Source organism: Pongo abelii, chromosome 2 (genome assembly GCF_028885655.2).
Source record: "Pongo abelii isolate AG06213 chromosome 2, NHGRI_mPonAbe1-v2.0_pri, whole genome shotgun sequence".
NCBI lineage: Eukaryota > Metazoa > Chordata > Mammalia > Primates > Hominidae > Pongo > Pongo abelii.
This window is the reverse complement of record NC_085928.1, coordinates 137,692,641-137,717,444: the sequence shown is the minus strand read 5'-3', so window position 1 is coordinate 137,717,444 and position 24,804 is coordinate 137,692,641. Positions and strand designations below refer to the sequence as shown.

The 24,804-nt window shown below is 38.6% G+C and overlaps 1 protein-coding gene and 1 long non-coding RNA gene across 13 annotated transcripts in view; one reads left to right on the top strand and one right to left on the bottom strand.

The window, feature by feature from the left end:
* Window positions 1–24,804, top strand: part of PLCL2 (phospholipase C like 2) — a 200,891-nt gene that overhangs the window by 153,565 nt on the left and 22,522 nt on the right. For all 12 annotated transcript variants that reach the window (XM_002814024.6, XM_054552546.2, XM_054552548.2 and 9 more), the window contains one exon: window positions 24,678–24,787. In XM_002814024.6, the coding sequence (XP_002814070.2) occupies window positions 24,678–24,787 (110 nt within the window). The remainder of the gene's footprint in view (window positions 1–24,677; window positions 24,788–24,804) is intronic.
* On the bottom strand, window positions 681–20,532 carry LOC129058629 (uncharacterized). Its single transcript, XR_008523886.2, has 3 exons — window positions 20,093–20,532; window positions 5,581–5,643; window positions 681–809 (listed from the first exon to the last, which is right to left on the bottom strand). It is a non-coding gene; the product is annotated as an uncharacterized LOC129058629 (long non-coding RNA).

The following is a 24,804-nucleotide window of genomic DNA, read 5'->3' as shown; positions in this document are numbered from 1 at the left end:
TCCTGACAGTTTTTAGTACACTGGCATTTTCACGTGCTGATAAATTCATTAATTTAACATCCAAATGTTATACCAGATTATAAAATTGTTCTTATATAAACAATCATCCAGTTAATTTTAGCTGTGGTAAAAACCAAAAAATTCAGTATTCTGCATTGTAATAAAAATACACAAAATGGAGTTCTTTTAATTTTCTGATTTTTTGAGTGTTGATTTGGGAGATTCTAATATGGAGAATATTTTCAAGTCATAAAAAAACTGTCCTGACTTTCTAAGGTTTTTTTGGTTGCTGTTCTTTAAAACCAAGAAACTATATTGCCTACCCTGAAAAAAAAAAATCCCTTATCTCAGAAATGAACTTGTTTAAAATAGATCAAAGATAAGGATATGTGTGACATTTTTTTTCTGGTATCTATTGAAAGAGTATTCATATTAGTGACTAATCAACAAACTCCACAATCCCCATCTTGTTTTACTCATCTTGTCAGCAAATATTGTTAGCAAAGTGATCTTTCTACTTCTAGTCCTTTCCAGGCTAACTCTCCCTACAATCTACATTTAATTATTCAAACACAGTTTTTATCTACAACACAATCTACAGATTATTAACACAATCTACAAATTATTGAACAGGAGATATGGAAGTAAACACAGTAAATATATTGAATACTTACTGTGTGTTACTCAGGAGTCTCAAGTTGGTGTGTGAGGCACTGGGGAGACATTGGTGTTTGTGTAGAACAGGAGAGGGACTGAGCTTTCAGGTACTGACCATAATAGCTGTGTGCAGAGAATGTCCATGGGCAGACCTGATGGGAGGCAGTTGGCAATAGATAAGGAAGGTGCTTCTGGAGAGTGAGGGAGGAAGGGAAGGGATGGTGAGCCATCTACCCTCTGCTTTGGGCTGCCTGTCCCCATTCCCTGTGTTTCTACTTAATCAGATTTGCACACACCACTCATCTGCTGAGACTTCTTTCTCTGCCCTCTCTGCCAATCTGTACTTTCTTCTTTTTCAATTATCTCAACAGTCTTCTAGGAGACCTTTCAAGATTCCAGGATTTATGTTACCTAAAGCATTCTATTCAGCCCTTTAAACCTTTAATTTGCTTCAGTTGGTAGGGCTTCTTCAGTTATTGTGTATTTTATTAATGCATTCCATCTTGCAAACAGAATAATAACCTCCTAAAGCACTAAGATTATATATCAAGTTGCTCTCTGTATCTTACCCATGACATCTGTTCTAACATTTTGCACAGAGTAGTTGCCCAAATATTAACTAACTAAATATGATTTGATTTTAATTATTTGATTCCATTCAATGCATGTATTGCTATGAAAATTGTGGACTTTGTGGAATTTGAAAAAAGAACTGTTTATCAGAAAAAAAAACTATTCAACAATTTGAGTTATTGTCAATTCACTGGTTTATGAAATTTGATAATTTTCAGTATAATGTGGCTTTCTGTTTATGTTTGATTTCAGTAAGGGATACATGTGCTTGTACTTAAAAAGCTGAAGAATCTTATCTATTAGGGATTTTGATTAGGATGTGGGGAGAATAACCACTGTGTAATGGTTCAAGTTGCTCTGGGTTTAAAGATCTTCAGAAGCATGTAAAGATTATCTTTTGGTTTCACAGTTACTGCTGAACGCCTACACAGCCCTTCTGTTATCCCAAGTACTTATTTTAGAGTCCCTTGATCTTTTGTTTCTCATGTTTACAATTATGATAAGGACATATAGTCATTAGTCATATGAAGAATTGCTAATTTGTATTGGGCTCAAAAGACATTTGCATAAGATCTTACTTTTGATAAGTAATTGTTATTCTGCTTGCCAACAGATATAGGTCACCAAAGTGCTGCAAGAAAGGATTATTTTAGATGTATTTCAAATTTTAAAGCACAAACATGTATTTTTATTAGTTAAAACCTTGTTTAAATAACTGAATGGAAATAAAGAGTCAGACATCCACCCCCAAACACATGTTAAAAAATGTCCCCAGTTCAGAAGGGTTCAGGCTCTTGGCTGTGTAATCTATTTTTTACATAGGGACATGCTATGCTGATGTTAGTACTGGGAAGAGGAAGCGTGGCAGGAGAGGAATGCTGAGAAGTGAAGACCTCCAGCCAAGATAGGCTAGGAACGTATGCATGCCAGCAGTGGAGGACCCAAAGGGACCATGGAAAGAGCAGTGGAAACAACTCAGAGATGCACAGTTGGAGGCAGCCTGCCTGCATAGTCCTCTCTGTTAAGAAGAGAATGCAGTAGCACAAAGAGTTGGGGTAAAAGAGAAATTTTAATAATAAAACCATGTTGCTAGGAATACATAAACGGCCCAGTGAAGAGGAAGATATTAATAGATGAGACAGAGATTCAGGATGAAGGATGTGAGGTCAGGAATGAAGTACAGTCGTGAAACACTTGACCTTAGAAAGGGAGAAAGGTTCCTCGTCTGAGATAATACAGAAAGCCGTGACATTTAGAAAAATTCTGAAAAAGCGAGGAGTGTTTTCCATTGATGAGGTAAACAGGGAAGTAGTGTCATAGGAGAACACCAACTTTGGGGGTGAGGAAGTGAAAGCGGGGATTCAAGACAGGGGCAAGAGTATGGGGACTTTGCTCAGAGTCAGAGATCAGCAGTGCCAGTCAAAGGGACTGATTAAATATCAGATCCTGCAGGGGTGATATGGGATGCGTGAGTCTGGGCCGCCATGGGAGTGAGAAGTGATGTGGCCATGCAAGAATGGGTCTCTATAATTCATAAGCCCAAGCGAACACACATGCATACACGTTCTCAAGTAGGGGATTGGTAAGGAACACCAGCAGGAGAGCTGAACAGGAGTCTGCAGAGGGAGAAACATCATAAAAGTTCATTTGTTAGAAATGTATAAAAGTTGGGAAAAGATTTGTCAAATTCTTTCAGGGCCAAAGTCTTTTCCACTTTCTAATACCTATGTTTTTGTCTCTTTAAATGCCAAAACTGTAGCCCATTTTTGAATTATAATTTCCTTTCTAGTCACTGAATTGGTATGCTTAATAAAGGATAGGAAGATGATCAAGAAGGAAACCCAAACTGCTTTCCCTCAGTGAGCTAGGTGTTTCTATCAGGTAATTTTAAATGGAAAATAAATTGTTCTCTGGAGGAGGAAAAAAACAAATCAATGACATCCTGTTAAAGATGGTGAATTAACAAATGCTTTTAATCTCTACTCTAAAACCTCATTAAAATGACAGTAAAGGGTTTTTTTTTTTTAAGCCACAAATCCATACGGATAAAGAAATCGGGAGCAACAAAATTCTAGAAACTGAGTAACAACTGAACAAGTGATAATTGGCTTAGCTGCCCACTCAGGAACCTGAATCTGAAGCTGGTCTTGGTGGGCCTGACACAGCCTGACTCACAGGCCAACCACCAGCTCAGATCTAACCTGGTGACCAGGTACCTCTGGGAACTGGGGTAAAGCTAGTGATAAAAGAGAGGAACTGTCTGGAAGCTGGATTAATTAACACCTAGATCTCTGTGTCCTGACAATGGGGAGGTTAAAAATAGCAAAATACTCGTTCTTCATATGGGGAATTTAATAGGTGATGCTTGAAAAACAGTTCTAAGTAAACAATATAAGCATGTTACTTGGAAATATGAACATAAATACTAAGGAAGGGAAACAATTAGCTAAAGGTGTTGAATGTGACTGCTTCTGGGGAGGGAGAATTGTGGACAATTATTTGGTTCTTTACGTACATGCGTAATTCTAGCAAAAATAAAAACTAAATTCGAAGAAAAAAGAAGGAATCAAGGGGCAAAAGCTGCCACAGGAACTGAGGATGTTCCCAAAGATGTGATCCCACACCCACAAGGCTTGGGACAGTGTAAGGTTTCAGAGGCACAAAGAGCCTGCATAGGACACCTGCTGGCTTCCCTGCTTTCATGGGCATGCCCCAGGCAGAGGTGATGCCTGCATGCCTGGGAGGATGAGAGTGTGGTTCCTCTTCTGGCAGGAGAATCTGTTCTGTGCACTTTCAGAATGACTGTTAGGAGGGAGGATCAAACTAAATGAAAGATGACCCAGCCCTCTCCAGACCTCTTTAAATGGAAGGTTCTTTGCTAAAAGCTCCAACGTTTTTTCATGCATGGCCAGGGTTGCATCTTCACTGAGTAAAGTGGGATCAAAGAAAATAACTTTCCAAATAATGAAAGCTTTAATTACCCTTCATTTTAATCAAATGTAATGGGAAATTTTCAGTGGATCTTATCCATCCCTGCTTTCTTAAATTTGATTTGCCAAAAATAATTTGAACATTTGTTTTGAAGACCCAGAGTCATCTTGAGATGCTGTGGTTTAATGCAGTGATTTCTTGGAGGCGTTAAGTTTGGAGGCCCCTTAACCTGCATACACAGCAGCCTGCCTGCTGTGACTGTTCAGATCTGGACATGGTGTTAATAGTTTAATTCCATCTCCTTTCATTAAACTCTCACTTCCTACTGCTTTGTACTGTATTTCCAACCGTCTGTTTGTATACCGCTCTTTTTTTCTCTTATATTTGCTGCTTCCAGTCTGCTGAGCAGTTGATGTCTCCCCTGTGACCAAGTGATTTATCTTAAATAAAAGAAGATGAGGCCCCGACACACTCCTGCATGGGGTAAACCAGCAGAATGTCAGGCCAGACCTACATGACCTGGATTTAATTGCTCAGAGACTTTTTTTTTTTTTTTTTTCAAACTCCTCAGATCTCAGTGTGCTCCTAGGAGCTGAGGTTATCAGATAAGTAAGCCATCACCATCTGTCACTTGGTTCATGCACATCATCTTGCCCAACATAGTAAAGAAAATCATCTGCAAGATTCATTCTGAAAGCACTTCACAAGTGTTCTGTTTGAAAATACAGTTGAACCTTGGACAACACAAGTTTGAACAGCATGGGTCCACATATATGTGAGTTTTTTCAATAAATATACTGAAACATTTTTTGGAGATTGGCAACAATTTGAAAAAAGACAGATGAACCATGTAGCATGGAAATATCAAAAAATTTAAGAAAAAGATAGGCCACAAATGCATAAAATATATGTAGGTACTAGTCTATTTTATCATTTACTGCCATAAGATGTGCACAAATTTGTTATAAAAAGTTAAAATTTATCAAAACTTATGCACACACTTAAAGCCCATACATGACGTCATTCACAGTTAAGAAAAATGTAAACAAATGTAAGATGCACTATTAACTCATAACTGCTAAAACTAACTCCAAAACATACTTTGCTACTGTAATAATTTCATAGCCACCTCTTGTTGCTGTTGTGCTGGGCTCAAGTGTTGGGATTATCTGCTTAAAACACTGTGTGATTCTAATCATCTCTGACTGAGCAGTTTATCATTCCAGTAAATTGCATTCACAGTAAAAAGTGATCTCTCACAGTTATGGAATATTATTCATCATGTTTAGTGCAATACCATAAACCTTGAGTAACACCATGGGACCTATATGAAGTGCCACTGGTGATACTGCAAGTGCTCCCAAGAAGCAGAGAAGAGTCATGACATTACAAGAAAGAGTTGAATTGCTTAGTATATACCATAGATTGAGGTCTGCAGTTGACTGCCATTTCAGGATAAAGGAATCCAGCGTAAGGACTGTTCTAAAAAAAAAGAAAAGAAAATTCATGAAGCTATTTTTGCAGCCATACCAGCAGGTATGAAAACCTTGCACTTGTGCAAAGTTTTTTTACCTTACGTTGAAAATACAGCTTTTAGGTGGGTACAGGATTGCTGTACAAAAGGCACACCTATAGACTAATATGATTAAAAAAAAAAGTGAAGTCATTATATGACAATTTAAAGTAAAGGATCCAAAACGGGAGAATTTAATGCCAGCAAAGGATGGTTTGATAATTTTAGAAAGAGGTTTGGCTTAAAAAATGTCAAGGTAATAGGCCAAGCAGCTTCTGTCAACCAGCAGGCAGCAGACAAGTTCCCAGATGCCATTAAGAAAATAATTGAGTCAAATCATCCTTGTTTGCAGATAATATGATCTTATGTTTGGAAAAGCCTAAAGACCCCACCAAAAATCTGTTAGAACTGATAAACAAATGCAGTAAAGCTGTGGGATACAAAATCAGCATGCAAAAATCAGTAGCATTTCTATATGCCAACAGTGAACAATTTGAAAAGGAAATTTAAAAAGTAATCCCACTTAAAATAGCCCCAAATAAAATTAAATACCTGAATTAACTTAAAGAAGTGAAACATCTCTACAATGAAAACTATAAAACACTAATGAAAGAAATCAAAGAGGGCACACATAAAAAAATTGAAAGATATTCCATGTTCATGGATTGGAAGAATCAATATTGTTAAAATGTCCATACTACTCAAAGCAATATACAGATTCAATACAATCGCTATCAAAATCCCAGTGACATTCTTCATGGAAATTGAAAAAAAAAATCCTAACATTTATATGGAACCCCTAAAGACCCAGAATATTCAAAGCTATCTGGAGCAAAAAGAACAATACTGGAGGAATCGTATTACCTGCCTTCAAATAATACTGCAGAGTTATAGTAATCAAAATCGCATGATAGTGGTATAAAAGCAGACACATAAACCAATGGAACAGAATAGAGAACCCAGAAAGAAATCCATACACCTACAATGAACTCATTTTCGACAAAGGTGTCAAGATTATACAGTGGGGAAAACACAGTCTCTTCAGTAAATCATGCGGGGAAAACTGGATATCCATATGCAGAAGAATGAAACTAGACCCCTATCTCTCTCCTTATACAGAAATCAAATCAAAATTTAAATCTGTGACATCAAACTGTGAAACTACTGCAAGAAAACATTGGGGAAACTTTCCAGGCATTGGATTAGGCGACGATTTCTTGAGTAATACCCACAAGCACAGGCAACCAAAGCAAAAATGAACAAATGGGATCACATCAAGTTAAAAGGCTTCCACACAGTAAAGGAAACAAACAACAAAATGGAGAAATAACACACTGAATGGGACAAGTAATTAATAACCCGAGTATATAAGGAGCTCAAACAACTCTGTAGGAAAAAAAGTCTAATAATCCAATTTTAAAATGGGCAAAAGGTTTAATAGGAATTTCTCAAAAGAAGACGTACAAATGAGAAACAGGCATATGAAAAGGTGCTCAATATCATTGATCCTCAGACAAATGCAAATCAAAACTAAATGAGATATCATCTCACTGCAGTTAAAATGGCTTTTATCCAAAAGTCAGTCAATAACAAATTCTGGCGAGGCTGTGGAGAAAAGGGAACTCTCATACATTGTTGGTGGGAATGTAGATTGGTACAACCATTATGGAGAGCAGTTTGAAGGTTCCTCAAAAAAACTAAAAATAGAGCTACCATATGATCGAGCAATCCCACTGCTGCATGTATACCCAAAAGAAAGGAAATCAGTATGTCAAAGAGATACCTGCACTCCCATGTTTATTGCAGCATTGTTCACACTAGCGAAGATGTGGAAGCAACCTAAGCATCTACCAACAGTTGAATGGTTAAAGAAAATGTGATACTTATACACAATGGAGTGCTATTCAGCCATGGAAAAGAATGAGATCCTATCATTTGCAACATGGATTGAACTGGAAGTCATTATGTTAAGTGGAATAAGCCAAGCACAGAAAGACAAACATCACATGTTCCCAATTATTTTTGGAATCTAAAAATCAAAACAATTGAACTTATGGAGATAGAAAATGGAAAGATGGTTACCCGAGGCTGGGAAAGGCAATGGGAGGTCAGGGCGGGGGAGGTGGGGATGGTTAATGCGTACCAAAAAAAAAAGTTAGAAAGAATGAGTAAGACCTAGTATTTGATAGCACAACAGAGGTGCTGTAGTCAATAGTAATTTTATTGTACATTTTAAAACAATGAAAAGACTATTATGGGATTGTTTGTAACACAAATGATAAATGCTTATTAAGTGGATAGATATTCCATTTTCCATTATTATGCATTACATGCCTGTATCAAAACATGTCACATACCCCATAAGTATATATACCTACTATGCACCTATAAAAATTTAAAATAAAAATAAAATTTAAAAAAACCATTGAGGAGAAAGGATATCTGCCTGAACAGGTGTTTAATGCAGCTGAAAGTACCCTGTTCTGGGGGAAAAAAAAGTCACAGAGGACAATTGTTAGTAAGGAAGAGAAGCAAACACCAGGATTTAGGGCAGGAAAGGATAGGCTAACTCTACTGTTTTGTGCAGATGCAGTCAGGTTTATGGTCAGGACTTCCCCCATCTACAAAGCTGCTAATGCCCAAGCCTTAAAGGGGAAAGATAAACACCAGCTGCCAGTCTTTTGGTTGTACAACATGGAGGCCTGAACAACAAGAGCTTCTTCTATATTAGTTTCATTGATGCTTTGTTCCTGAAGTCAGGAAGTACCTTGCCAGTAAGGGAATGCCTTTTAATTTTCTTTTGATATTGGACAATGCCATTGGTCACCCAGAACCCCATGAGTTCAACACTGAAAGCCATGAAATGGTCTCTTTTCCCCCAAGCACAATGTCTCCAAGTCAGCATGTAGATTAAAGGGTCATAAGTACCTTTAAGGCTCATTACAGAGGATGCTATATGGAAAGGATTGTTAGTGCCGTGGAAGAGAACCCCCGATAGAGAGGACATCATACACATCTAGAAGGATTCAAAATCCTGTTGAAGATACCATTGTTGCTACAGAAAAATCCGTGAAAGTCATCAAGTCCAAAACAATAAATTCCTGCTGGAGAAAACTGTCCAGATGTTCACACAGTTTATAACAGAGCTGCTGAAAGAAATCATGAAATAGATTGTGAATATGGCAAAAAAAAAAAATTGGGGGGGTGAAGGGTCCCAGGTTACAGATTTTGGAGAAAATCAAGAGCTCATGGACACCACACCAGAGGAATTAACAGAAGATAACTTGACGGAGATGAGTGCTTCCAAACCAGTGCCAGACAATGAAGAATATGTAGAAGAAGCAGTGCCCCCAAACAAATTGACATCAGACAATCTGGAAGAAGGGTTCCTATTATTCAAGACTGCTTATGACTTCTTTTATGACAAAGATCCTCCTATGATACTGGCACTGAAACTAAAGCAAAAAGTGGAAGAAGTACTGGTACTGTATGGAAGCATTTTTAGAGAAGTGAAAAAGCAAAAAAGACAAATTGCAATGCATTGCTGTAAAGTTACACTGAGTGTGCCTGCCTCCCCTGCCTTTCCTTCTGCCTCCTCCACCTCTTCTGCCTCTGCCACCTCTGAGACAGCAAGACCAACCCCTTCTCTCCTTCCTTCTCCTTAGCCTACTCAGCTAGAAGATGATGAGGGTGAAGACCTTTGTGATGATCCACTTCCACTTGATAAATAGTAAATACATTTTCTCTTCCTCATGATTTTCTTAATGTTTTCTTTTCTTTTTCTTACTTTATTGTAAGAATATAGTATATAATACATATAATATACAAAATATGTGTTCATCAACTGTTTATGTTACCAATAAAGCATCCATCAGGTCCAAAGTAGGCTATTATTGGTAAACTTTTTGGGGAGTCAAAAGTTACATGCAGATTTTTGACTGCATGCAGAGTCAATGCCCCTAACACCCGTGTTGTTGAAAGGTCAGTTATATTTGCAAATGGAAACCCGAGAGCCTTATAACTTTTTGTTTTGTATTAGTCTGTTCTCGTACTGCTATAAAGAAATAACTGAGACTAGGTAACTTAGAAAGAAATGGGCTCATGGTTAGTTGGCTCATGGTTCCACAAGGCTGTACAGGAAGCATGATGCTGGCATCTTCTCAGCTTCTGTGTAGATCTCAGGAAACTTACAATCATGGCGGAAGGTGAAGGAGAAGCAGGCCCATCTTACATGGCTGGAACAGGAGGGTTGGAGGAGGTGATGCACTCTTTTAAACAACCAGATCTCATGAGAACTCAAAAGAGGGGATGGTGTTGAACCATTCATGAGAACTCTGCCCCCATGATTCAATCACCTCCCACCAGGCCCCACCTCTAGCACTGGGGGTTATGTTTCAACATTAGATTTGGCTGGGGACACAGATTCAAACCATTTATTCTGCCCTGGCTCCTTCCAGATCTCATGTCCTTCTCACATTTCAAAATACAAAATTGTCCCTTCCCAGTAATCCCCCAAAGTCTTAACTCATTCCAGCATTAACTCAAAAGTCCAAAGTTTCATCTGAACAAGGCAAGTCCCTTCCACCTATAAGCCTGTAAAATCAAAACAAGTTACTTACTTCCAAGTTACAATGGGGATATAGGGATTGAGTAAATAATCCCGTTTCAAAAGGGAGAAATCAGCCAAAAGAAAGGGACTACAGGGAGCAGTGTCCAGGGGCTGTACAGAGCAGCTGGGCCCTGGACCTGGTCCATGAAACCATTCTTCCTGCCTAGGCCTCAGGTCTTTGATAGGAGGGGCTGTCAGGAAGGTCTCTGAAATACTTTTCAGGCCTTTTCCCCATTGTCCTGGCTATTAGCATTTGCCTTTTAGTTATAAAATTTCTGCAGCCTGCTTGAATTCCTCCTCTGAAAATGGGCTTTTATTTTTTACCACATGGCCAGGCTGCACATTTTTCCAACTTTTATGCTCTGTTTCCCTGTTAAATATGAGTTCTAGTTTCAGGTCATTTGTCTGCCTATGCATATGAGCATAGGTTGTTAGAAGCAGCCAGGCTACATCTTGAACACTTTGCTGCTTAGAAATTTCTTCTCCCAGATATCCTAAATCATCAGTCTCAAGTTCAAGGTTCCACAGATCCCTAGAGCAGGGACACAGTGCAGCCAGGCTCTTTGCTAAAGCATAGCAAAAGTGACCTCTACTCCAGTTCCCAATAAGTTCCTCATTTCCATCTGAGACTTCCTAAGCCTGGACTTCATTGTCCATATCACTATCAGTATTTTGGTCACAACAATTTAACAAGTCTCTAGGAAGTTCCAAACTTTCCCTCATCTTCCTGTCTTTTTCTGAGCTCTCCAAACTGTTCCAACTTTTGCCCATTACAGTTCCAAAGCTGCTTTCACATATTCAAGCAATGCCCTGCTTCTCAGTATCAGTTTCTGTTTTATAAGGCTTCAGGAAACTTACAGTCATGGTGGAAGGCAAATCAGGAGCAGTCATCTTCACATGGCCCAAGCAGGAGAAAGAGAGTGGGGAGGTGCCACACAATTTTAAACAACCAGATCTCTTGAGAACTTACTATATACTACCAAGGGGGGATGGTGCTGAACCATTTATGAGAATGCTACCCCCATGATCCAATTACCTCCCACCAGGACCAACCTCCAGCATTGGGGATTATATTTCAACATGAGATTTGGATGGGGACACAGATCCAAATCATATCAGTTCTCATTTGTGTCAAAATGTTTCTCAGCTCTGTTTTACAGAAGTGAAAGGTTCTTTCCTGGGAATTCAGAGACCCATGTTCTGGTGCCTTCTGTACCATGTCTTGCTGTGTGACTTTAGTTTAGTCACTTGACCCCTCTCTGCCTCATTTTCCTTCTTCTAAGTGGCAGTGGATTATGTGATTCCCTGATGGCCCTATGCCTTCTAAATTGCAGTGAACTAAGATCAGTTACATAAACAGCAATTTGGGAATGGCTGGATTACAGTTACTGAAAAAGATTAAAAGATTAAACAAGTCATCCCATACAGTGTTACAGGACACATAAATTGTAGCCCATCATCATTAGTTTCAAGGAGGAAAGTTAACACTTTGAAGATGAGACACAGGAAACCTGCTTCAGACTCCCGGGCCCCATTTGAAATCCACAGTATCTTTTCTCTTAAAGACTGGATATTGAACCACCACATCTTCTTCTAGGCATTTACTAATTAATTAACTAATAATTAGTGAAGTCAAGGGAAAAAAAGAAGTAGCAGGGTACTCAGTGGCCTCTTTGTCATTTTAATTCCCTCACAAGGGACCTTCATCACTGATAAGGGATGGCAGAGGAAATGACCACAAAGACAACAACTAGGCCAACTCATTCAGAGCAAAAACTTCAAAATAAGCAACTGGTCTCTAGAAACCGCTGTCTTACCACACCTCAACCGTCCCTGTAACCTTCACCCTAATTCTGCTCTAAGATTCCCACATCATATGTTCACAGAGTCATGCAAAGAAAAGAAGGATTCACACATCAACTTTCACACTAATGTTATTTTTCATACGTGTGGTCAGAATCTCCTGGGAATGTTTGTTGAAAATGCAGTCTCTTTACATCATTCCCAAAATATTGACCAGCTGGGAGTGAGACTCAGGAATTTGCATTGTGGTGAGCACATTCAGGTTTTGAGAACTTCTCTTTTGAGGGTAGGGCAGAGCAGACCCTCTTCTGAGTTCATGCTCTTTCCCTAAGCCTCTCTCCTCTGTCTCTCACAGGGAGAGTGTGAGTGACTGCTCAGACTCAGGCATGCACCAGCTGTGTGATTGAATGACAGCCAAATTATCTTTCTAGAGCAGCATAGAACATGGCTTTCATCAGTGACATTTCCCCAGTGCCACAAATGGCGGGAAGTTTTGGGGACACTTGCCCTTCCTGGGGTACCTGTTCTGTAATTAAATCCCAACCCTGTGCTCTCTTGTCACATCTTCCTCCCTGCTTCCTTTGTAAACCCGTAGAGTCTCTGAAAGCATCCCCTTGTATTTAAATAGCAACTCTCAAGGTCATCTTAGCAGATGTTCTGCTGAAGAGGGGTCAGGAGTAACTCTCAGGCTGTTTTTAACTCTGGCACTTGCATAAATAAGCCACTTGGTTATGAGAATTCCCATTATAATTGCTTATTAAAGCTGAGAAGAACTACAATTCAAGTAAAGTCCACAGACCAAATGAATCACCTTTCTCATACAAATACCAGACGGTTATATATATACACACATGTATGTGTGTACATTAGGTATCCTTAGGTTTAATATAAAGTGATTTGGCCCAGATTATCTCTAAGGCTTTTCCAGCTCTCAAATTCTATGGTCTACAAATCCTACAGTATATTATAAATATATAAGGGATTGTAAAAGGGAATATATAAATAATTGAATAAAAGTGAACAAATGCATTCTCAGAATGTTTTAACAGTATTTAGAGATAAACTTTCTTATAAGAATAAGGAATATAAAGCAACTTTAATTAACCCATGTTCTTTTATTATAGGTCACTGTATTCTCATTATAGGTCAGTGCCATGTCAATCACATATTAACATATTAAAGAAAAAACCCAGTCATGCATTTGTGGAATTTGTTTCATGACAAGTTATTATACTAATTACTTATTGGAGATGCAAAAAAAGGATGATAATATCTGTACCATCAAGGAAAGTTACAATAAAACACAACCAAGTGAGTGGTATAGATAACAGGTATAAATGAAATTTGAAGAAAGGAGCAGTCTCAGAGGCTTTTGTTGTTAGGAAAGGAGGTGGAGCTTGAACTAGGGGCTTGAGGGAATGCAGGATTTGTATAAGTTAAGCAGAAGGAACAGGGCATTTTAGATGGGCCAAAGCTTAGCAGACTTTATCATCAAGGTGTACTTTCAGTGCACATGAAATATATTGTCCTGGCTGAAGGGAAATATTTGCTTCAGGAAACAGTGAAAATTAGGGTTGGAAATACCGGCTGGGCCCAATGATGGAAGCCTTTTAATTCAAGTCTAAAACATTTGGGATTGATTTTTTTTAAGCCAACATTTACTAAAGCCTAATTCATGCAACACTAGTCATGTTCCTTGGGCAAAGGACTTCATCATCAAATTTTTATAATGCAACTTATCCCCTTTGGAGATTCTCAGTACACATAGCATGCTAAATATCCTCCATTTTTAACTCAGCATTTCTCAAACTTATTTGGTGGTAAAGCCCTTGTCTCAAGTTCTATCTGTCAGTGTCTTAAATACTTCGGGAAACTGTTACAAGCAGTGAGGTCACTAGATAGTTTAGGACTCACTCGGGGACTCAGTGATTGGTTCTGTCTCCTCTGCCCTCCATGTTCATATACTACTCCCAGCAAAAGAATGTGAATGCCTGAAGTATTAGTTTAGGAAGAAGTTGGTTGTGAAGGTCTGTTTCAGGTTTGACACATATGAGATCACAGTAGGATGCTCAAATGGAAATAGCTAGTAAGTTGTCAAAACAATTATAGTGAAGCTTCAGATAGAGATGAGGCCTACAGATAGAATTGGCTATCATCCAAATAGAAGGGCCACTTGAGTGGATGAGTTCTCTGTAACAATTGTTTCCTTGTAACACCCCATATAATTTACTTATGCCCATCACTTGTTGTCTGTGTTTCTCCTACTAGAGTGGAAACTCCTTGAGGGCAAGGGACCTTTGTTTGTTCATAACGTGTCCCAAATGCCAAGAACAGTGTTTCGCACAAAGCCAGCACTTGATAAATATGTGTTGAGCTGAATTGAATACAGAATGCTGCATATTTATTTGTTCAACAAACGAGCTCTTACTCTCCATCTGATCAGGAGCTGGAGATTCCACAGAAAAACGGGATATGGACCCTCCCCTAAGAGGGCTCCAGGTCAAGTATTGGAGACAGGCGTCTAAGCCACTCATAAGTGTAAGTGCAGCCTAGGTTGTAAGTGCAGGAGTGAGTGCGCACTGCCCTAGAGCCCTGATCACACAGAGGAGGAGTGGGGAGGTCTGTCTGTGGGGATAGTTGAGCCAGACTTTAGGGCAGGAGTTAAGAAGGTGATTTGTCTAAGAGCCAAGGCAAGTGGACACAGACGGAAGAGCGTATGCAGGGCAATACAGCCCAGGCCAGCAGCAGCAGAGAGCAACATGGAATATCACATGGGAAAGACAGGAACAGCAAATGAGGTGGAGATGCAGGCCAGGAACTAATACAATCCCAGAAGCTTTAACATAATATTAAGCAAACAAACTTAGTGTTAGACTGCATGTAAAAGAATTTCATATGGCAAAAACAAACATTCTGAAGGTTGTGCTAACAGTACTTATTGATGGATTGAGTGTGGCATAGGAGGAGAGAAAGAGATGATTTTTGGCTTCATCTTGGAAGGATGGAGCTGCTATTTACCAAGATGCTGAAGACTGGGGCAGGCCTGGTCTTGAAAGGGAAGATCAGGGGTTTGTTTTTGGACAAGTTAAGTTTGATATGCCTAGTTGACCTCCAAGTCTAAAGTTTGGAGGAGAGATCAAGACTGGAATTATTAAATTTGGGAGCTATCATTGCAAAGGTGATCTTTCAAGCTGGGAGACTGAGCTAATCTAAGAGATGACCATAGACATAGAAGAGGGATCCCTGGCCCCTAATGTTTATATGTCAGCAAGATGCAGAAGAACAAACAGGAGGTTAAGGTATGGCAGCCAGAGAGGTGGGAGGAGAACACTGATCTTCTGGAAGTCTAGTGAATGAGGTATTTCAAGGAGATACCATTTTTCAGATGTTTGTATTAAAGACCCCAGAATTCCATCACATATAAATCACAATGGATTGGTAAGGATATTGGGAAAACTGATAACTCAGATTTGGGGGAGGGAGGGCATGTAAATTGGGTCCATATCTAGGGAAGCCCATTTGGCAGTAAATTTCAGAATTTCAAATTCTATATACTTTCAACCAATAATTCCATTGTTTCAGATATTATGCTATAAATATGATCAAATACTTAGGGAAAGTCATATGTGCAAAGGTTTTTGTTGTAATATTGAGGACAACTTAAATGCTTACCAGGAGGGCCCTGGGACATACATTATGATACATCCTTATAATGGAACATTATGCCACTGTATAAAGAATAAAGAATTCAAAAATCAGCCAGCTGTGATGGCACGTGCCTGTAGTCCCAGCTACTAGGGAGGCTGAGGCATGAGAATCACTCGAACCTGGGAGGCAGAGGTTGCAGTGAGCCGAGATTGCGCCACTGCACTCCAGCCTAGGTGACAGAGCGAGAATCTGTCTCAAAAAAAAAAAAAAAGAATAAAGAGGTATGTATGCGTGTGTGTATGTGTATATATATGTGTGTGTGTGTGTATATATATATATACTTGTGTATATATGTGTATATGTATTTCTATATATGAGTGTATATATATTTGTGTGTATATATACACATATATACATATATATACTTGCCTCCAGACATATATATACATATATAAGAAAGATCTTACATACATATATAGATATATAGATAGTTGTAAAAGCAAGAGAAACTATGTGTGTTATTTGCTAACATTTGCTTTAAAGAGGCAGGGAGAATATGCCGTTTGTGCTGTGTGTGCATCTCTCTGGAAGGATACCTAAGAAGGAATAACAGTAGTTGCCTGAGAAGGGGAGGGAAACGAGGAGGCTGGGAGATGGGGAAAGGAAAGACAGTTCCCTGTATTTCAGTTTATACTTTTAAAATTGTGGAACCATATGACTACATTATCTGTTGAAAATTAAAATCGGAAGAGGTGTCAAAAAGAAGGAGAAACATGGACAGGCTGCAGTCTGCAGTCACGAGGGCCTTGTGTGTTATGGTAATCATGCCAAACTGTGGGAGAGCAGGAAAGCATCGATGTGAAAGTGGCGATCCAAACAGAAATGTTCTAGGTCTAACAGAACTCCTCTGTGCATAACTGCGGTGAAGAAGACCTCTTTATTTCTCAGTGAAATGAAGTGAGGAGGGTCTTGCTAAGCTCATTATTCTTTGTATTATCCCACCCACGTGAGTCACGTGGTTGTGTGTTTAGAATGGTGGCGTGGTAATTAGATTCCACAAAGGGCTGAAAGTTATGCAACTTCATCTCACCTAGATCTACCCAGATGGAAAGTGCTGGCAGAAGAAGAAAACCTCCCTCATATAATTCATTCACAAATTGTACTGCTGTGGATTTGGCATTGCAAGAATCTTGTCATCCATCTGGGTTTCAGGCATATATTTAAGAGACCTGGTTTATCTTTTCCATCTCATGTGGAACGGGATTTAACAGTTCAAAATCCATCTTAAAATAATTTGGCTTTTGTTAATGCCCGGATTGTTTGGGAAGAAGGCCAAGAAAAGGAGGCTACCAACTGGAACTATCTGAAAAGCAATTAGGCATTTCCACATCTCCACAAGGATTAGGATGTAAGCACCCACAGGTAGGCCGCGCACCCAAACTTCAGACCTCTGGAGTTTTGAGGCAGAGCATATAGTTTACAAAGGCTGTACATTTAAACAGGTACTATATATAAATTATACATATTCTTATAAAATTATCAGCTATCCATATTTTGTTCTCTAAGTAGTGTGATATCATACCATAAGTCATGTACAGACCATGTTATGTTAACGTACTTTTAATACTGTTGATATAGCTACCTCTTGAATGAGGTCCCAAACACACCTGTGTTACATGGTATTCCATCTTTCAGGAAATATTCCACTACACCTAATTTGGGGAATTTGAAATAAATTAAAAATATAAATATATATTGTCACCATTTAAAAGATTTTAGCTTTTGCTTTTAATTTCTGTTTTTTAATCTACACACAAAAATTTTTATACTGGTTGTGTTTGTGAGAAAAGAGCTTTTTGGGACAGCAAAGTAAATTTTCAGTTGAAAAACTAATCTTTAAGTGTATCCATTTAAGATCAATATGTCTCCTTATGAAGAATTTTTAAAACTATATTTGCTTCTAAAATTTTAGCCATGTGCTACATGCTATATTTTATTTTCATATCATTTAGATTGGTAGAGAAAATCCCAACCAGAATGTTTGAAAGGTCGTCTGCTTTATGTTTGGCAAGAATAAATGGCATTCATTTCATCGAAAAAGGAGATGATGCCATGTTTCTGACTTGGCCCTCACTTCCTTTAAAAGCAAAAGCCTCTTTTTGATATCTTTTTATTGTATATATCCTATTTTTATTTTTAGGGCTGTTTGGTTTTCATCTAAGTTTGTTATCTCTGATGGGAAGCAGAAAACTTGATAGAAGTGGAAATTTCTCTTCACTATATCCCAGTATAGTTATATGCAGTTGTACTAAATGTTCTGAGTTAATTTAATTATGCCATCTTGAAAATTTTGCACCCATTTATTAATTTTTATAAAACCTGACATTTTATCAACATTATAATTCATTTTTTGTCATTAAGCTTTTAAGCCCTTCAGGAAAAAACTACTTAAAATATTTAAATTATAAAGTATTTTGAAATAATAATCGGAAAATTATGTGTAATCAACACCTACACATATAAAAAAATCCTAGCTGTTTAGATTTTAGAGATAACATGAAAGAAGCAATAAATTTCTAAAATATGTTTCTTTATATAAAAATTCAATAATGTAATTTTGTGTGGCCATACCAATTTTTAAAATTTAACATTATAGCTATAAAGCAAAGGTTACATGATTTGGGCAGTCCTCACCATGAACTGGTGGCTTTATTCTGTTCTTTGTTCACACAGCCTATATCTTCCATTCCCTTTCGACCAGAACTGAATTAAACTCTCGTTGACATCACCTAAGGATTTTCCATGTGTCCTTTCTCTGCTGCTTGATGACCTACTATTTATACCCTTAGTTCTCAAGTTCATTATCACAAAGAAATTGCGCCAGGTTTCCTCATGGTTAACATTCCAGAAGAAAAATAACCCACTGCTTTTCCCTAGGAACAGAAACTTGGGCTCATGGAGTCAAAGGAACCTAATGGTTGGTTCTTTGGAACAGAGCAACTGAGGCTCAAAGACAATCATTTTGTTGAAAGAGCAGCCACACCAGGCCAGCCAGGTCTGTGTATGAGACACTGATCATTTGCTGATCTCTGAACATAATTCATCCCTAAGCATTAATTGGTATTCTTGCATGTTTTATTGGATTCATGTAATATGCTCACAGCCTTCAAACTTAGATGTCTTTAAACACACTGTATATTCTGACCGTGAAATATATAGCACATAGCAATTGTGTCACACTTCCAAAGGACTGTTTACCTACTTAGTGTTGGTTTTCAAATGAAGTTTTTTCCATTACTTTGGCTAGAATTAACTGTTACCTCTTGTCTTACTTGGGTGGCAACATGGTTGTAGAATCAAGGAATCCTGGTTCCTTCCCCTCTGTCTTTAATAGCTGCCCCAAAATGTTACGTTTCACCTTTAAAGAAAACATGGATGAAGCCATACTTTATTTGAGACTTTTATAGTGCCATTTAGTTTAAATTAGACTGGTATATGGGTCATTGGCTAATAGAAAAAATACAATTATTTTGTTAAACAATTAACTTCAAGATAATGTGAACAACTATACTTGGCTCTAAAATATACAAATTTAGGATGCAAATGTGTTCGTATAGTATTTGGAAGATATTGGAAACATGCAGGGAATGGAACTTGTTTTTGAAAGAAAAAAAAATCCTACTTCTTTTTCCGTCATTATTATTGGCCTGGTTTCTATTTCTGAACCTGAAGCTTGTTTTCACAGTGGGAATTCTTGTCACTATCCCTAAGCAGCGGCAGCGGCAGCAACCTTGACACCGTCCTGAATCTGCCTTCCTGTTTATTCTCCCCAGTGTCTGCCTGGTGGCTTTCCATAGGTCCAGCAGGCAATGCTCTGGCCACATAAGCTAAGAGCCACACTCTGTAAGAATATTAGGACTCTTTTGGCTTAAATCCACAATTTAAAAATTTCTAAATATGACCTTCTAAATATGCAGATGATCATCACAAAAGAAATTTTCTCAGGATCAATAAAATTCCAATTATTTTTATTAAGTATGTAGGTTTTTCTTACCTATAATTCATCAACGAAAAACACTTGTGTCTTTCCCTCCCTTCCTCCCTTCCTCCCTCCCTCCCTTTCTTCCTCCCTCCCTTCCTCCCTCCCTTCCTGCCTCCCTTCCTCCCTTCCTCCCTCCCTCCCTCCCTGCCTCCCTCCCTTTCTCCCTCCCTCCCTTCCTCCCTGCCTCCCTCCCTTCCTCCCTTCCTCCCTTCTTTCCTTCTTTCTTCATTTCCTCCTTCCTTCATTTTTTTAGGATAGACAGTCTTATAGTTCTTAGATTTTCTGAAATACCCCTCTAATAATGACCCTCTGATACCTGCTGAACATGGACTTTGCATCTCTCAGTTCCATCTCCCCATCTTCCTAATCGGATTTTCTTCAAAATGATCCTGAGTCCTCTTGCACGGAAATCTGGAAATGTCTGTGGCTGGGCCCACCACAGACCTCCTGAATCAGAACCTCCAGGGAAACACAGGAGCCTGCACTTTAAACACACACCTCCAGTGATTCTGTTACTTGTTGAGGTTTGAGATGCACTCTCTAGTCTCCATGTGACTTTTCTGTGCTGCCTGTCCCCACCATTCTCTGACAAGTTCCCCCAGACCCTCCTCACATGCTCTTTAAATTATCTGGATTACTGTAACAGTCTCCACTTTTGCCTGTTCAACTGCAGTCACAGGTTCACACAGCTGCTTGCCCACCCACAGCTCTTCCCAACACTGGGTCATGCTCCATTCACATCCGCATAGTGGGAGTCCCACATCTCTTCTCTTCCTGTAATTAAAGTGCAAGGAGTTTTAAAACAAAACCAGCTTGACTTCTTGGGGGAGTGGAGAGGGAGTGTGACTTAGTCCTTAAGCTTCTTACTTCTTACCTGATTTTCGCCAGCTACTTTAAAATTCACTCTATCTAGTCTTTAGACAGAATAGTATGACTTACAGAAGGAGAAGAGATGCTACTCTTCAGCTTTTTAGTAAGAGAAGGACTTTTTCATTGGGCTAATGTTTCTTTGCTGAAAATAATTTGAAAAATGAGGTGGTTACTTAACTTCTAACCCAGAGAAGTTCTTTATACACCGTTGCTGTTGTAAAGAACTCTGAAGACCTCCTGTGACATGCTAGGAGTAGATTTCCTAGTAATTTAGTTCCAAGAGAATACTGCAATTTGCATCTTAGATATCTTAATGGATTTATTTTGTTTTATATAAACAGACTGATCCAGTTCAAATGTATAATCTCATTCTCTCTCTCTCTCTCTCGCTTCCCTTATAACTGGTACCTATGCAATAGCCCTTACAATGTTCTGCCCACAGAATAATTATTTTACACATATGATTATATCAGACAAACCAAGATTAAAATCCTTCTTCACCACTTCCTTAGGAAAGTGCTGTAGCCTCTGTCTGCATTTCTTATATAGCGTATGTGAAGTGCCTGGCAAGTTGCCTTGTGATTCCCTTGGTTGTGTATCTTTCGTCCTTGTCCTGGCCCTCGAATGTCACAGGGAGACAGTGAAAGGTCAAGGTGAGAACCCTTTTCTTAAAAAAATAAAATCAATATATGCTTCAAATTAGTTGATTAGCAAAATCCACTCTGGCGGATTTTGTCATTTCTGGTGGATCAGTCATTTCTAAGTTAATAACACAGAAATGTTTAAACGACCAGCCTGACCAACATGGTGAAACCCCATCTGTACTAAAAATACAAAAATTAGCCACATGTGGTGGCGCGTGCCTGTAATCCCAGCTACTTGGGAGGCTGAGGCAGGAGAATTGCTTGAACCCAGGAGGCAGAGGTTGCAGTGAGCCGAGATCACACCACTGCACCCTCACCTGGGCAACAGAGTGAGACTCTGTCTCAAAAAAAAAAAAAAAAAAAAAAAAAAAGACATGTTTAAAAGAAACAGATGTGTTATGCAGCAAATCAAATAATTAAATAAATGACAATGGGATTGATAGTCTCAGTCACTTTTTTGGATTCTGAGTTTTTTATTTTTAATTTAGTATTTCCAGTGTTCAATTTGTCACCTTTTTGCCTGTTTTTTAAAAGAGCTTCACTAATAAAACATTTTTGCATGTCCCTGTGAACTTTTATTGGGCTAGAGGTATTTTAAGAGGAGTAAGATAAGGGGGAATGGTCTTGTCTCATTTATTTAATAGACTTGTAAAATATGAGCTTTTTAGATAGCAGCCATGTATGCAGCTACACTTGTTTCTTTAAATGTTTCCCCATTTCTTCCTTATCTATATCATTTTTTATCCTTTCAACTCTGTTTCATCTTCAAGTCCCCAATCCTTCTCAAGGCAGCCTGTTCTGTAACAGCCTCTGGCCCTAGGCTCATACTTTCTGAAGTTTCTGAAAACTGTTTTCTTAAGACCTAGGGTAACTGTTTGTCTAAGCTCAGCATTCCCTTCTTCTGCTGTTCCATACTACATTATGTGAGTTGGAATTAAGCCCAGTATACCAGTTCCTGTCATTGCCTCATTACCTTACAGGTGATCAAATGTTCAGCAAGGCACCATAAACAGTCTGCCCCTAGCAGAATGAGGCTTCCATGCAGATACCTTGATGTTAGAAAAATCCCCCACTATTATTGTTACACCTTGTGCCAGTTTTGAAATGCCATAAAAAATCATTGCAAAGAGCCCACATCTGGTCAAGCAGTTGTAATATGTGGTCCTGCGTTAGTTAACATCACTTGCATTTTTCCTCCCAGTTTCTTTTCCCGTTCATCTTGCAGTCCATGGAGTCATATTTCTTGTTTGTAGAGAGCTACCTACCCCCTCCCTCCCACTCTTGTGTCTCTTCCCTTTCCTACAATTCCAGTCATGGATTCCATTCTTCAAGCCTCAGTGATACTTATGAGAATATGGTACCTCCTGACTGCCAGAAACATAATGAGTATTAATTATTCCTGTTTGGAAATCCAGAACTCTTGCTAAAGTCCAATATTAAAACTTAGAAAAGCCAAGCACATCAGTCTTATCATTAGGACCCCAACGGGTGGATCTGAGTCATGCAGCATGCTTCAGGGAGTCTCCCGGATGTGAAGAGTGGGGATAGTGTGTGTGTGGCATTGGGGTGGAGGGGGCTTATTCAGTTAACCAAGTTGGGATGTTCTCAGGTACCATCATTAGCAAAAGAAAAGTTGGAGAAAAGGGGAGTGGTCCATGCGTTAGCTCCCTGGAGAGTGGAATGGATCTTACTAGTTACTGTTCTTTCCCAAAACCAGTGAGGCTCCCATACGTTATTAGCATAACAGGAAGTAGGACCACAGCTCCTGGTTAGGTAGGAAAAAGAAACACAGAAGTAAAAAGCCTAAATTGGCCATTTATTGTGTTTATTATATGTGTGTCAGCTTTTGCTTGATATTTAAAGACACTAAGAAATAAAGTTGTTGTCAATCACCATATAAAGAGTTGCTTCGAAATGGTGTTGTATAGAAAGGGAATTAGAAGTTGGAATGCCCAACTGAAGAGTAAAAGTGTGCAAAAGAATGTACAAAATGTCTTGTAAAATTTACAACAGTTCTAAATTATATGTAATAGCAAAAGTTTTTAAACAATGCAACGTCCTTCAGTAGGGGACTGGTTAAATAAATGCTAGTTCATCTACACATTGGAGTCTCTGTAGCTGTCACAGAAAAGAGTGAGGAAGAGCTCTGTACACTGACATGGAGTGAACTCCACTATGCAATTGTGTGAGAAAAAGAAAGAAAACAACCAACATGCAGGACACTGTACATAGTATGCTACTTTCATGTAAGAAAGGAAGATTATGAATAATACGTACACATTTGATTATATTTGCAAAGAGAAACAATACAATAAAAAACTAATAAGAACATATAAGGGGAAGAAGGATCAAGGTAGAGAAGACCATAAAGGAGGCAAGACTTATCTGAATTCACCTCGATATGTAGTTTAATTTTGGAATTACATAACGTTTTGATATAATCCATAAAACAAATTACATCCAAAAAAAGCACTCCCCTCCACCACACACGTGTAAGATGAGAAAAAAGAAACACATGACCTAATTGTACATTGTCAGTAACATGACCACAGAGAGAAAAGAATTATTCCAGCTGAGCCTAGAACATCATATTTTTCACTGAACATTCTCAATTACATATACTCTTAAGGACAAAAAAAAATGCTAAGAATGTTTAAATTAGATTCAGCAGTCTTACTATTAGCAGTTATATTGGTGTGATTAGGAATTAAGATTTTCCACCTAATGGAAAAAAAGCATAAAATTTTTAAATTTTTGTGAAAACCCTGTAAACTAAATTTGAATTAGAGGATCTACAGATCTTGCAGAAATTGTTTTGAACAGCAGTAGGGAATATTTATTTATTATATAAATTCTGGTATAGAATAAATGCAGAGTTAGAGTTCAGGGTCTTTCTCCACTCCCATCCTTGTACTGTGGGCTTGGTCTCTGACCTCAGATTGACCCTTTCTGTGACAGAAAATACATTACTTTGTGTTCTTTCTAGCCCTGGTCGCCACTGTGTCCTCAATGGAGCTTAAATCCGCCTTCTGAGAGTCCAAGTCCAGATGTTCGTCCCAGCCCTTCTTTCTGCTCCCTTGTAGCCTCCCATCTCTGAAGCTTGCTGAGCTTCCCTTCTCTAAAATAAGAATAACAATAATCATAGGTGCCCTGTTTCCCTTCAGAACAATGAGGAACAATTGCTGACTTCGAAGATGCCTTCTGCCTTGTTGTTGCCATAATTTTTCAGTGTTTTGTCCCCATTATTACATTCTTAAATGGACACATTTATGAAATTCCACTGGAGGTTGGAATCATTTTAGCTTTACCTAGAAAAAGAAATATTTCCAGTTCATTACCACAGATTTGATGGGAGGTAATATACTTTGTCTTTTTTATTTCTTTCAGCCATGGAATTCCATGAACACTTGCACAGCATAGGCACCAAGGAAGGTTTGAAGGAAAGAAAACTACAAAAAGCAGTGGAGAGCTTTACCTGGAATATTACCATCTTAAAGGTATCTACAGAGTTGTT